The sequence below is a fragment of the Myotis davidii genome, unplaced genomic scaffold (assembly GCF_000327345.1).
Source record: "Myotis davidii unplaced genomic scaffold, ASM32734v1 scaffold1773, whole genome shotgun sequence".
Taxonomy (NCBI): Eukaryota; Metazoa; Chordata; class Mammalia; order Chiroptera; family Vespertilionidae; genus Myotis; species Myotis davidii.
In genome coordinates this window covers 78,687-93,632 of record NW_006284099.1, presented here as the reverse complement: position 1 = coordinate 93,632, position 14,946 = coordinate 78,687, and the positions used below count along the sequence as shown (strand labels likewise).

Below are 14,946 nucleotides of genomic sequence, written 5' to 3'. Positions count from 1 at the left end.
TTCATTTTTATTAACTGCCATTTATTCAGTGCCATACATATTCAGGACAATACATGAAACACATTGGCTTTTAGAATTCTCCTTAAAACTGTAAAGGAATTTAGTGAGAGGTATAAAAATAGAAAAACCTCCTTGTACCAGTAGCAGTTATTTTTTAATACTTTGGGGTATCTGGCAGGAGTAGTTTTGATTACCACAATTTAGATACTCCCTTGCTGAAACAATTTAAGATCCTATATAATAAAGAGCTATTATGCAAATGTTCATCACGCCCTTGCACCGGGGCCAGGGGACCTGACGCAGGGCCTGGGGACCTGAGGCCACGCCAGGGGATCTGAGGCTGCACCTTCCTGCCCGGTGTCAGGCAGGGGACCTGAGGATGCTCCTTCCCTGTGGGGCTTGAGGGGGTAGGACTGGCCAAGTCTGGGTCTCGAGGTGCGTGCGGGTGAGCGGGGACTTGAATCTGGGTCCTACGGCACACCCCAGACTGACAGGAGGGAGATTTTCATATACATTTTACCAATTTTCTTTCATCTCTGACACTTCTATTATGGTGAAAGGGCAAATAGCAATATTAAAATATTTCCTCTAATTCCCTTTTAATGTGCATGAATTTTGTGCACCGGGGCACTAGTTTTTATATAATTTTCTATCCGGTGACATTGCTGAACTTAGTAGTTCATAATTTTTGTTGTTGATTTCTTCAGGTATTCTACATAGTCTTGTAATCTGCAAACAGTTTTACTTCTTTATAATCTTTATTCTTTTTATTTGTTTTGTTGTGTTAATGAATTGGCAAAGATTTCTGATACAGGGTTAAATGGAAGTGGTGAGAATGAACATCTTTATTCCTGAATTTGGAGGAAAGCATTCAGTATTTCACCATTAAGTTTGAGGTTAGCAGAAGATTTTGAGTTGAAGGTTTTGTTCCACTTTATTAGGTTGAAGAAGTATTCCCTTGTGTTTTAGCAGTTCCGCCTTGACATGGAGAGACTCCTCCCAAGGTTAGGTTCAGAGGACAACACTCACAACAGTAGTACATTGGTATGATCAAGAAAAAGATTTGTTATACCGATTAAGTCCCAGGTCAGGGGACAGGGAAGGATGACTTTGTCTGGGAGATAGCCCATAAACAGAGAGAGAAAACCAAGTTCACAGGCCTTTTTTTTTAATAAAGGGGAAATTTAAAAGAGGCTGCAAGAGAATATAAGTGCTTATGGGTTAGGGATGGAGAGCAGGTAAGCCCTCTCAGGATAATGTAGGAGGTAGGAAATGAGACTGAAAAAACTAAAACAAACCATCAGTAGAGATCAGAATTCCTTTTCTAGAGTCTGAATTCATCCCTGACATTTGAATTAGCATAGCAACTTCCCAAGTTTCTTACTAAAAAATTTGTACTCGAGAGAGACCAAATTTGCAAAGCCAACCCAAAATAATTAGGCCAGAAATTATTATTGTAGGTCCATAAGTAATAGTGTAGAGCCTTCAAACCCAGGCAGAAGAAGATGGCCGGGGGGGGGGGGGGATGAATAGGGGGCGAGGAGAGTCTGAGAATATCTTGGGGTATTTTAGTAATATGATTGGCTGTGTTGGTTTGTTTTATTTGTTGAACTATTCTATATATCTTTCCTTTATTATTGAACCACATGTAGCAGGAGGTCCTCTTTAAGGCATAAGCTCCACTTTGACATATTAGTGGCTATTTTAATGCCAATCTGTTGTCAACTATCAGAGCAGTTAGACTGTGTTATTCCTCATTAAGGGCTTCTAAGGCCTGAGCTGTTTGGTTTATGAGTTGTGCCATTGTCTGGGTAGCCTCTATGACAGTGATGGTGAACCTATGACATGCGTGTCAGAGGTGACACGCGAACTCATTTTTTTGGTTGATTTTTCTTTGTTAAATAGCATTTAAATATATAAAATAAATATCAAAAATATAAATATTTGTTTTACTATGGTTGCAAATATCAAAAAATTTCTATATGTGACATAGCACCAGAGTTAAGTTAGGGTTTTTCAAAATGTTGACATGCCGAGCTCAAAAGGTTCGCCATCACTGCTCTATGAGATGAGTCTCTTACAAAATTAAAAATACCTACATTTGTGCCTGTTACACCAGAGGTGGTGATGGCACCCAATATAAGTAAAAAGATAGCCCAATGCTCCCTTTTGTGGTAAGACTTGATGAAAGAACTTGAATTTCTGGTTAGATCTAGGAGGCTGTGGGCGTTCAATATCCATAGGAAATAGCTCAAGAGTGTCGGGGTTAAGAAGGGTGTGGTTGGTGGAAGTGAGTGTATGACCTTGCTGAGCAGGAGTTGTGTCATAGGAGAACTTATAGTCCAAGGGGGTTGGAGAGTGGGAGGTTCTGCTGTCTAAATCAGCAGCCACCAACCTTTTGGACCTCACGGTCCACCAGTTGGCGACCGCTGCTCTAAATTATGTAGGCTGTATATGCCAGGGCAAAATAGTCTCAAATCGGGGAGATTATTTCATTGTAGTGTTCACTCAGTTTGTCGGGGAGGCTGGGAAGAGCATGAGGGCAAGTCACTAAGGAAGTGGATGTCCTTCTGCAACAATTTCATGCTGAAACCCACCAAATAAAGATTCTGTCCCCTCCTCAATCCTACCTCTAACTCTTCTACCATACTTATTTACCCAATTATATTCTCTCTTAACATCCTAGCTGCCTTTTTTTCACTCATTTCCTGTCTTTTCATAGGGTTAGTTATTGGTTTTAATTATTCATTCTTTTTACCTACAGTTTCACTAAATTATACTTTATGTTGTTTTCTAGCTTATCTTTTGGTTACTTTTTAATTAATGCTGTACTATTTCCTCTTGAGTAGAGTTTTGCCATATTCTAGAAGCATTGATAGACTGTACAGCACAGTTCTAAGTATTCTATTGTCAAAAATTGGTCTCATTAGTACCAAAGGACTCCTAACAGTGCTGATGATATTTTTAAGTTGTTGAAAAGGCTTTTTAAGAATACATTTTGTCCATTTTTTATGATTTATCCCAGCAAACCATCCTCTGCTTCATCTTAGTTTTTTTTCCTGCTTAAGCTGACAAAAATTGGTGTGTTTATATAGATGGTGGTACATGTATTTAGTGGAATAGTATGCAGTCATTCAAACTGAATGAGTAATGACAGGGAAAGATAAAGGAGATTATTATGGTGTATATTACAATTAGAAAGAAACAAGTTATATACAATATAACATCTTTTTGCGTAAAATTATATATATTTAAGGTGTACAACAGTATGTGATAAAGTGAAATGATTTCTATAGTCAAGCTAATTAACATATTGTGTAGTTACCTTATTATGTGATGAGAACACCCGAAATCTAATCTAGTAGCATATTTCCAGGATTCGGTACATTATTATTCAGTAATTCGGTGTTATTAACTATAGTTGTCATGCCTTACATTGCCCATAAAAATCTTGAAGGGTAGTCACTAAATTCTTAATAATGATTAATCTCTAATGAGTAGTACTGGCAACTTTCATGGTAGGAACAATTATTTACATTGTTGTGCATTTAGTATTGTCTTTTTTTGTTTGTTTTATTTTAGCCTTTCAAGTTTTCCTTTTAATACCTGTGAAGAATCTCTGTATCTCATATTTCTCTCCTTTTTTTAAGCTACTGAAGTGGTGACTGTGTTTGTATTTCAAGAACCATCACTGCTCTCCTCACTCCAGGACAATGGGTTAACAGATGTCATGCTGCATGCACTGCTTATCAAAGATGTGAGTTCTTTTTGCTGCTCTGTAAAGAATATTCCATGTATAACCCTCCCTGCAAAACACACAGACAGACACAATTGATTAGTCTTATAGCATGAAAATCCTATTTCATGTCTTCTGTATGTGCTATTGAAACTAATTGTAACCTGATTATCAAGATCTGTGTGATACCCCTGATCAATGTTTTTCTTAGCATCTACACCTGAACTCTTTTAGAAGTCTTCAGGCTCACTTTACCTTCTCTCTAGGTTCCTGCTACTCGTGAAGTCCTTGGTTCCCTCCCAAATGTATTCAGTGCACTCTGCTTGAATGCACGAGGTCTTCAGTCATTTGTACAGTGTCAGCCCTTTGAACGTCTCTTCAAAGTTCTTCTGTCTCCAGATTACCTCCCAGCCATGCGGAGGAGGAGGAGTTCTGACCCCCTTGGTAAGTCACAAGGATTTATCTTAAAACTAGAGGCCCAGCACACGAAATTCGTGCATGGGTACAGTCCCTAGGTCTGGCCTGTGATCAGGGCCATCTTCCCGAACTGCCAGCAGCCAGCGCTCCCCCCCACCCCCCATGCACCGGCAGTTCCCCGTTTGCCATCAGGTGATTGGTGCCTGACAGCTGGGGAAGTGACCGAGATGTTGGTTGTTTCTGCCCACTCGCCAGCCCTGCCCATGTTGCAGGTAGCCATCAGGCGATCAGAGCCTGCCAGCCGGGAAAAGGGACCAAGAGGTGGCCAGTGCACCTCATAGTGACTAGTCCAGTGGTCATTCTGGTTGTTCTGCCATTAGATTCAATTTGCATATTACCCTTTTATTATATTGGATACTCGGTTGCTGTTGTTCCAAAATTTTAGATGATTAAAAGTCACCAATTGGCAAGGAAACTCTTCCTTGACTTCACATCATTTCTCTGGCTAGGTGTGCTAAGCCTAATGGGAATTATCATCATACCTGAAATTGCAGGTAGAGAGGAATACTTCATCCTTAGTCTCTGCTTATAATATTTCCCTGCTTCTCAACAGTTCACTCTTAAATGTACCATCACGGTGCTGGTGAGTAATGGGTATTAGAGATCAGCAGTAGATTTCTAGGTCCACCATCTAGTGTGTAGTAAGAGGACATATGGATTCCCAAGGTGTTGATCTTGGTAATCTGTTCTGATATTCAAGTCCCTAAGATAGAAAGAGTTTTCTTTCTCAGTATATTTGAAACCAGATCATTAAAGAATAGAAAGAAGGTAAGGCTCCACAAAGCATCCAGTTTTTAAAAATGTGCTTTATGCTTCCAGTTACCACTGTAGTATTCTAGCTGCTATCATTCTTTTTTTTTTTTTAATCCTCACCTGAGGATATTTTTTCCATTGATTTCTACAGAGAGTGGAAAGGAGAGAGGAGGGAGAGAGAGAGAAGCATAAAGGAGACACATTGATTAGGTTGCCTCCTGCATGCCTTCCAGGGGAAGCTGTAACCAAGGTACATGCCCTTCAGTCCACGGGCTGACACTCTAACCACTGACCCAAACTGGCCATGGCATAGCTGCTATCATTCTTTACTGGGGCAGCCAGAGGGTTAATGGTTATGCTCCTTTCTTTTCTCTCTCTTTACTCTGCAGTAGTAGTTCAGACCTTGGCAGATTGCCAGGGTAGAATATGGCATACATGGGCACTTTAAAATATGTTTACTGGACTGACAGTGATTCCTTCCTCCTCCCCAGTGATTTGGTTGCCAAGGTTTGTGTGAATTCATTCGAGAAATGACATTAGAAAATTACAGCAATAATTTTCTTCTTTTTCCTTATATCGTTTTCTTCTTTTCTCCTTATATTGGCACAAAAATTAGGTCAAGCTCTATTTTCTTCAGTCTAACAGTTCACTTTTTGCTTTTAAGGGGATACTGCATCCAACCTGGGGAGTGCTGTTGATGAGCTTATGAGACATCAGCCCACCCTCAAAACGGATGCAACAACTGCCATCATTAAGGTGAGAAGTGACCATGGGCATGAGACAGCATTGAGGGGATAACTTTTAGAAAAAGGCTTGGCCTGCTGGAGATTGTTTGGACTCTTAGACTGTGCCTATAAGAAAGAGGGTTGTGTCTGCCTCATTTTCTTCATGTCCCTGGGTTGGTCGTTTGCCCATTCCCCCCATAAAAAAAGTCACTTAATATTGCTTTCTAATACAGGGTGGGACAAAAGTAGATTTACAGTACCCAAAACATTCTTGTATTATTATTTATTATTATTATATTGTTTTCCATACGAACAACTGTAAACCTATTTTTGCTCCCTCCTGTATAGGAGATGAGCAAGTTGCTAAGGCCTAGCTTCTGTTTGTAAAAGCATATTACGCTTCCTAATCTTTGTTTCTTCCTTTTTTCCTCCCCCCCCACCCCCCCATTTATGAGTCCTGCCAGTTCCCTGTCAGGATTGTTGAGACTAGTATATGAGTTCTGGTGCTTAGTAAATTAGGACATGCACTCAGATCAGTCAGTCACTTAACAGCCATGTGATGCTGAACAGGTTATTTAACTTCACAGAACTTCCCTAGTTTATAAAATGGGCTTAACAGCGACATTTCAGGAATGGTGCATAACATGCATATAATGTTTTGGCACATAGCACATAGGAAGTGGTCCCAAAATTGCTAGTTACCTCCTACATTCCTTAATTACTAATAAATAATCTTATTTCCTGTACCTTTCAGTTACTTGAAGAAATCTGTAACCTTGGGAGAGACCCTAAATACATCTGTCAGAAGCCATCAATCCAGAAGGCAGATGGCAATGCCACTGCTCCTCCCCCAAGGTCTAATCATGCTGCAGAAGAGGCCTCTAGTGAGGATGAGGAAGAAGAGGAAGTACAGGCCATGCAGAGCTTTAATTCTGCCCAACAGAATGAAACTGAGCCTAATCAGCAGTGAGTGTTTGCAAGACAGGTTCACTAGTCATGTGATCTTGGGCATGTCTTTTTCATCTGTAAAAGTGAGGGAGTTTGATTAGATGATTTTAAGGTTCTTCTGGCCCTAAGAGTCTATAGGTTTTTTTTTCTTTGACTCTTGTGTGTCATTTGTGGTTTGATATTTACTTTTATTGGTTATCTTAGCAAGCTTTTTTTTTCCCTTCGCCTGAGGATATTTTTATTGATTTTAGAGAGAGAGAAAGGGAGGGAGAGTATGTGAGAGAGAGCAAGAGAGAGAAACATAGATGCAATGTGTTGCCTCCTGTACATGCCCTGACTGGGAATTGAACCTGCAGCCTTTTGGTGTGTGTGACAACACTCCAACCAACTGAGCACCCAGCCAGGACCACAAAACTATCTTTCTTAAAAGCCGTTCATAAAGTTGAATCAGAATTCAGTATATCTTGTTGGTGGGCTTTCCTCAGAGGTCTTATTTTATTTTTGTTGATTAGGCATTTTATATCATTGACTGATTGTTTCCATAAGTGAGCACAAATGGAACACATTGCATTTTTGAAGCTTGTCTCCTAAAAAGTCCTTAAGAGTTACAGGGATTTTTTTGTTTTTGTTTTATTACTGTATGCTTATTACAGATAAATCAGAAGGCTTTGGAATGTACTATATGCTTTATCCAGGCACAGTAGATTTTTCTTTCTATTTATTTGAGGTATGTTTAACATCAAAATTGTCTATCTGGATGGTAAGATGTAGGTGGGCTTAAAGACTGCTGGCTGGTAGTAGATAGTCCACCTGACTATTGAAGCTACAATTTAATCGCCTTCTCTTTTTTTTTATTGCTTAAAGTATTACAAAGGGTATTACATATGTGTCCTTATAAAAAGAAAAGAAAAAATTTAAGCCAAACTCTTTCTCCACAAACTCTATATTAACCCGACTCAATAAAATAAACGAGGGTTCCTCAAACTATGGCCCGCGGGCCACATGCAAATACAAATATTGTATTTGTTCCCGTTTTGTTTTTTCACTTCAAAATAAGATTTGTGCAGTGTGCATAGGAATTTGTTCATCTTTTTTTTTAAACTATAGTTCGGCCCTCCAACGGTCTGAGGGACAGTGAACTGGCCCCCTGTTTAAAAAGTTTGAGGACCCCTGCGTCTGGACAGTCATGCATTCGTTCATTTAATAGTGCTCTTTTTGTGTATAGATTAGTAGTCCTGAGAAAAGCATGAGCATTTTAGGCATGGATATGAATGGGTTTGAGCTTGGGCTTAAGAGATGACTATGGTGGAGTAGACAGCAGGAGCAAAGGTTTAGACTCAAACCAGTGGGCCCTATGGGAACTCTAGGAAGGATTGAGCCTATTGGTAAGAGGTTTTTTTATTTGTTTGTTTTTGGGGTTTTTTTGGAAGAGAGGCATTAACTACTAAGTACATTGCCTTATTGAGTAGATATCTTAACTTGTCTGAGTAGGCATCATTCTAGCAGCATCTTCTGTTTCGTTCCAAGTGTTTCTGGAAAGAGGGGGATACCCTAAAAGAAAGCAGGACTGTTTGTGAAATAGTCAGAATCTTAGTGCTTCCTTGCCATTCCCTCGACTGTCAGCCAGCTTGCTGGAGTAGGGTTTTCTTTCCTTGCTACAAACAAGGGAAAGATTTGCTAAACATGGGGGGCGGGGAGTCGTACTAGTTTTGAGTCAAGCTGTGTACATTCATCTGCACGCACCTTCTTTTCTACCTGGATATTTTACAGATATCTTAGATCTAACATACCCAGATTTCAAATTGTTATGGTATATTAACATTTTCTCAAGTCCTCCATGTCTTCACTCTCCATGATTTTCTTGAGATATCATGTGTCACTGAGTTCTATCCATATTTATCCCGAATCCCCAAATTATCTTTTTTTAATATATATTTTATTGATTTTTCACAGAGAGGAAGAGAGAGGGACAGAGAGCTAGAAACATCGATGAGAGAGAAACATCGATCAGCTGCCTCTTGCACACTCCCCACTGGGGATGTGCCCGCAACACATTAAGAATGTCTCATTCTTAAAGGTGCTTTTCCTTTTACCTCCAAATGGAAAGTCGGTCTTGTGTGTTTGTTTAACAGTTTTGTTAAAATTATTCAGATATTCTAATGGTTTCACCCCACTAACCTGTATGCTCCTTCACGGCAGGGACAAATGTCTCACTCAACAATATATCCCAATCACTTTGTATATAGTAATTAGTCAATAAACATTTAATTAGTGGGTTGATGAAATGAATCAAGAACATTAGAATAATGATCTTCCTGAGTCTTAAATGCTAAGAGAGCTGGCCCTAATGTAACATGAATGAGAATTAAGAGATAGAAAAATTCTAGACCCACAGCATTAATACCCTACCATAGTGTTAGTTGTGTATAGCTTATAAGATGCAAAGGACTCTAGTAGTTGCTGTTCCATGATATCAAGATTTTTCTATACGCAGTATGGTCTGGGTGTTCATCACAACCTCATTCATATAACATACCTAAGAGTCTCGCAAATGTTGATACATGTATACTTTTCTATTTATGCCACTTTGAGAAGCTTCAATTGGGTCACTATGTGAATTATTAGGGCTGGAAGAAAAAGCAAGATGCTGTCTAGTAAACTTGCCCTCTGTTTTGAATGCTGCAGTATATCAAAGGGTTATCCCAGGCAGCTGTTACGGTAGGAGTTGCTATATACTTTCTGCCAATATAGGAAGAGGCTTAGAAAAATTTGCAGTGTATGCTACCCCCCCCCAAAGTGTTGTTCATACCTGCCCCAAATCACAAAATTCTTCAGTCGGACTCCCAAACAAATTTGTCTCCCATGCCCTAGTCTCTTTTCCAATGCCTTAAATGAACGAATAAAATTTCCAGTATTTTTTTTATCAAGGTATAATTTCTATACAGTAAACACAGATTTAAAATTTTTTTTATTTCCCCACCCTAACATGAGACAATTAATCTTATTCCTGTCATCATAGAGTAAGTTTGCCTATACTAGAACATCATGTAAATAGATAAATGGAGTATTAATGTGTATCATCTGATCTGTGTACTTTCTTGTACCTGTTTTCTATTGCTCAATGTGTTTTTGAGATTCTGTCAGCATCCATTTTGTTGTTGAGTAGTTGTCTATGGTATGAATATACTACGAGGTTTATCTATTCTCCTGTTGACTTATGAGTTTCCTTCTTTTTCCAGGCTAACACCGTGTTCTTGTTCCTTATTTTTTTCCAAAATCTGCAGCTAGTATTTGAAAACGATATTTGTATTTGATCTTGAGACATGGTTTTCTGCTAGAGATTTGGGATAAGGAAACTTAGGCACTACAGTTTCCCCCACATACATGGAGTTCTGCTCTACATTTGGCGGCATTCATCAAATACTTGTCTTTTGGCCTCTTCTACCTTCTAAACTGATATTGCTGGGAGTGAATATAGTTAGCAGTACGTAACCAGGGGTTTTAATTGGGGCAATATGGTGAGGGGTTTCCGTGGTCAATTTCATTTACTTTGCCTAACTTAACCTAAGCCTATCCTGAACAACTTAAAAGATACAGATTATACAAATCCATGTGATCTTGGGAACTTGAATAGCAGCTTGTCTGTACTTTAAAGGCAGCGAATGCAAAGAAGGGGTTGTTCCTTGAATCATGGCCCACTGGCAGGGCTTCTTTGCCAGAGGCAGCTATGTTTCCTTAAGAGCTGGAAGAGACCTGGTTTCTCCCACTCACCCCTCAAAAAAACCCATGAGTTCTGTTGTGTTATATATTATACACTATACTGTGACACTCAATTGTAATCCTCCTTTATTTCTGATTAAGGACTTCAGCACCATAAATATACATGTAAAACTGACCAGAGTAAAATTGAGCTTGGGAATATGTGCCTGTTTTGGGGGGAGGGGGAAACAGGAAGTTTTTAATTTTATAATTAAGATAAATTGTTAGGTTCATCTTGGGAATGCAGTCTTTTATTGGAGTCAACGTTTTATACGAGGTTAAGATTATAATCACTTTTCTTAAAACCAGTCGGTAGGGGAATTTCTACTGAAGAGAGCTGATCATTTTTACTATTTCTATATGATATCCTGAACCTGGAAGCCAAAAGATGAGGGTAGGAAGAAAAGTGATTTCTGAATAGGTTTGTTTCTGGAGTTGGATTAAGAGCATCTATTTGTTTGTTTTCTCTCTTGTTCTCCTCTCCAACTTCCATTTAGTAAACGAAGGAAGTATCTTGATCCCATTTCATGGTATTGCTTTGGCTCTTTGCTGTTATATTTGGCTTTCGCAAAGGGACGGCTGTCTCAATAGGCTAGAACCATACCTGTGTCGCTTACCTGTAGAGATGGATCTCTGGGTTCTTTCCAAGGAGGTGCAACCCAGCTTGGTGTAAGTAGCATGGGATGCTACAGTGTTTCCCCAAGCAGAACTTTATAGTTAAGGAAAGGCTTATAATTTCTCATGGAATCATTTCACTCCTGGCTGTTGGATTCTCCCTTTGTACAAAGTTCCTTCCCAAATTCTTCACTGAGCCTGTTTACAACATCCTACCCAAACCCTAATTCTGGATATCTCATCCATGGAGCCATTTCTGATGCCTTTCCACTCTTTACCTAGTTTAAATTTTGCTGTCAAATGTCTTTGTGCCTGGCAAACATTTATTTACATTTTATCTTACTCAGAGATGAGAACTATTAGCTTCTTACCAACTTTTCTTGCCTTCTCTCTCCCACTACCTCTCCCTTCTTCTATCTCTGCCTTTTCCCCAAAAATCTGTTCCAGAGGCCTATAGACAAAGTGCTCTTTATTTGACTCAAGTTTTATCCCTGCCTATGGTTTATCTTTGAGGTAGATTTTGTTTCATGTCAATATACTTTGTGGAGTTTCCCCCTCTGTTTATTTCTTACAAATGCCAAGATATAGACATTGGGCTAAAGGCAGCATTTCCTGTGGCTATGGCATTAGTGCAGCCTTTTCATCTGCAGTGCAGCATTGAAGCATCTGAAGCAAAAGAATTGATCACAATTTTTGGAGAGTTCAGAAACTATTGTGACAAAAGCACAGATTGTTAGAGAAGGAAGCCTTGGGAGTTGGCTTCATCTTTAACCAGCTTTGATCTGAATGGTTTGTCAGTGTAAGCATGAAATTTTGAGCAAAATTAAATTCTATTTCCTATTCTCTTATAATTTCAAACCTGATGCAAGGACATGGTAAGATGTTTATGAGTTTGTTTCTTCGTCTATCTTTTTTTTCTTCAAGTAAATGTTTAAGTAGTCCTTTAATTGAACTTGCTTAACGTAGGGTAATTTCTTTTGACATATGTACAAATGCTGAATTTGCGAAGGCTTGGTTTTTCTTTTCTTGGTTTTTCTCAATCTAGTCAGGCTAGGAAAGCTAGCTGCAGAGTTGATTTCAGCTCTTTCCCCCCTATGCTGTATATACACTAAAGGCTATAAGTCTTCAGAAAAGGGCCTAGAATTTCATGCTGTTTCTCTTTCCTCACTTTGTTCTCTTGCACTGTATCATGAATTTCTGTGTAACTCACTCTTTTCTCCCTTAACAGGGTTGTTGGTACAGAGGAACGTATTCCTATTCCCCTCATGGATTACATCCTTAATGTGGTAAGATTCATGGTAGGGGAAAATAAGTAAAGGTTTGTTATTTTCTGGAAAATGTGCGGGGTTACCAAATAGTCCAGAGATTTCTGTGTTTTTATTTTAACGGGGGCCCTTAAAATGCAGAGAAGTGGGAAGAGGTGTGCAAACCTTGTTCTGTGAGACTGGTTTTCTAAAATTTGGCTCTCTCTCTCTCTCTCTCTCTCTCTCTCTCTCTCCCTCTCTCTTTTTAATATTCCTGATTTTCTGTTGTTTGTTGCCATTCCCTGTAGGAATCCAAACAGGAAGAGTGGGATTTGTTAAGCCAATTCAGTATTATGTTCTTTGAATGTGTCCGCATATATTTTTTCTTGTTACTTGCCATTTTTCTCATTCACTTCTCTTTTTTTTTAAAAAAGTAATGTGGCCTTTTCTTGTAACTTCCTGTGTCTCACAGGAAAAAGTGAAGTGTTTGAATTTTCCCAGAATTGTTTCCCTGTAAGGGGAAGCCTACTTAACATTTGTTCTAGCCCATTAAGCACTTCCAAGGCTTCCAGAGATGGTTTGTTTTGTGCCTATGTATTTGTTGCCCACATTTTACTTCCTTTCCCTTAAAGAATGCTTTATTTGGTCCGAATCAGAGTTCTAGGTTTACTTTGCATTATGAGCACATTTGAGGAAAACTATTAATGATGTTTGCTTGCAGGGGAGAGGCAACATACTATCATTGCAAAGAGCACAAAATGAGGAAATTAAGAGACCAGACTTGATTCTGCCACTAGTTCATGGTGTGGCCTTGAGCAAGTCATTTAACCTCTCTGTGCTCTCAAATTACATGACTTTATGTGTGGCTGAAAAGGTAGCTTGGGAAGAAGTTGCAATTATCCCTTATTTTTCTGGATGTTTAGTGTCCGTATATATCTATCCCTGTTTACCTGAGGTTTTGGTATTCTAGAAAATACTGATTTCTTGACTACAAGGCTACCCTGTCCTTACTCCAAGCTGGCCTTTTAAGTGTCAGGCTCTAACTCTTTTTTAAATTTTTTATTACTTAGATGAAATTTGTGGAATCTATTCTGAGCAACAATACAACAGATGACCACTGCCAGGAATTTGTGAATCAGAAAGGACTCTTGCCTTTGGTTACCATTTTGGGTCTTCCCAATCTGCCCATTGACTTTCCCACATCTGCAGCCTGTCAGGCTGTTGCAGGTGTCTGCAAATCCATATTGGTAAGAAGCATCTGGCCGAATATTTTCATTTCTTTTTAGAAGTCTGTTCCAATACTTTTATCTGTGTGTCTCTACTGTGGTTTTCCTTTACTTTCAACTAAAAAGTAATGATGAAATCTGAGTCACATATTACAGGTGAATTTTGTGACTGATAAATGGTGTGCCACGTTTTTTCTCATTGAAAAGTTGAAGTGTTTATTCTTTGTTCCTGAGTTCGGTCAGTATATAGCTCTAACATTGCAGTTCACTGGAAGGGACTATCTCCAAGAAAGCTTTGGAGCTGGGTTTTATTAGTATCATCTTTTATCATGAATGCTTTTAACACTATCTGGTGTAGCCGGTAGTTTATTTCAAATTTTGCCAAAATGTGAACTTTCTTTATTTTAAAAGTGGTTAAATACATGTAGCATGATATTTATCACTTTAACCATTTTTAAGTGTATAGTTCAGTAGTATTAACTTCATTCATATTATTGTGCAACCCATCTCCAGAAGTCCCTTCATCTTGAACAACTGAAATTCTATACCGATTAAACAACTCCTCATCCCCCCTCTCCCTCCCAGCCCCTGGTTAACCACCATTCTGCTTTCTGTCTCTATGACTTTGACTGTTCTAGGTACCTCATGTAAAATGCACTTCATAAGGTACTTGTCCTTTTGTGGCTGGCTTATTTTGCTTAGCATAATGTCTTTATGATTCATCCATGTTGTTGCATATGTCCTAATTTCCTTCTTTTTTAAGGCTGGATTTACTCCATTCTATGTTTAAACCAGATTTTGTTTATAAACATTCGGGGTGCTTCCATGCCTTGGCTATTATTATGAATTAGTGCTGCTATGAACACGGGTGTGTGAATATTTCAAGCCTCTGCTTTTGTGTGTGGTGAGAACACGTGAGGTCTACTCTTAGCAAATTTGTTGAATAGAATACATTATTAACTATGGTCACCATGGTATACATTAATCCCCAGCAGTTATTCATCTTATAACTGAAAGTTTGTATCCTTTGACCAATATCTCCACATTTCTCTCCAGCCCCTGACAACCATCATTCTATTCCCTGGTTCTATGAATTTGACTTCTTAAATTCCACCTGCTTTCAGTTCTTTTGGTCATATACCCACAAGTGGTAGTGCTGAATCATATAGTAGTACTGGTTTTAATTTTGGGGGGACGACTACCATACTGTTTTCCACAGCACTTTCACATTTCAACCAGCAATGCACAAGGATTCTGATTTCTCTACATCCTCATCAATACTTACTATTTTCTGTTTTTGTTTTTTTTTTTTTTGTAGTAGCCAACCCAGTCAGTGTGAACTGAGATCTTGTGGTTTTGATTTGGTTCTCCCTGATTAATTATGTTGAGCATCTTTTCATGTGCTTATTGGTATTTGAGTATCTTCTTTGGAGAACTATCTGTTCAGGCCCTTTGTACATTTT

General features: G+C 38.8%; 1 protein-coding gene across 15 annotated transcripts in view; it reads left to right on the top strand.

The window, feature by feature from the left end:
• HUWE1 (HECT, UBA and WWE domain containing 1, E3 ubiquitin protein ligase) overlaps positions 1–14,946 on the top strand; it is a 150,042-nt gene that overhangs the window by 64,658 nt on the left and 70,438 nt on the right. For all 15 annotated transcript variants that reach the window (XM_015568292.1, XM_015568280.1, XM_015568295.1 and 12 more), the window contains 6 exons: positions 3,651–3,757; positions 4,003–4,180; positions 5,631–5,722; positions 6,446–6,657; positions 12,242–12,299; positions 13,328–13,504. In XM_015568292.1, the coding sequence (XP_015423778.1) occupies positions 3,651–3,757; positions 4,003–4,180; positions 5,631–5,722; positions 6,446–6,657; positions 12,242–12,299; positions 13,328–13,504 (824 nt within the window). The remainder of the gene's footprint in view (positions 1–3,650; positions 3,758–4,002; positions 4,181–5,630; positions 5,723–6,445; positions 6,658–12,241; positions 12,300–13,327; positions 13,505–14,946) is intronic.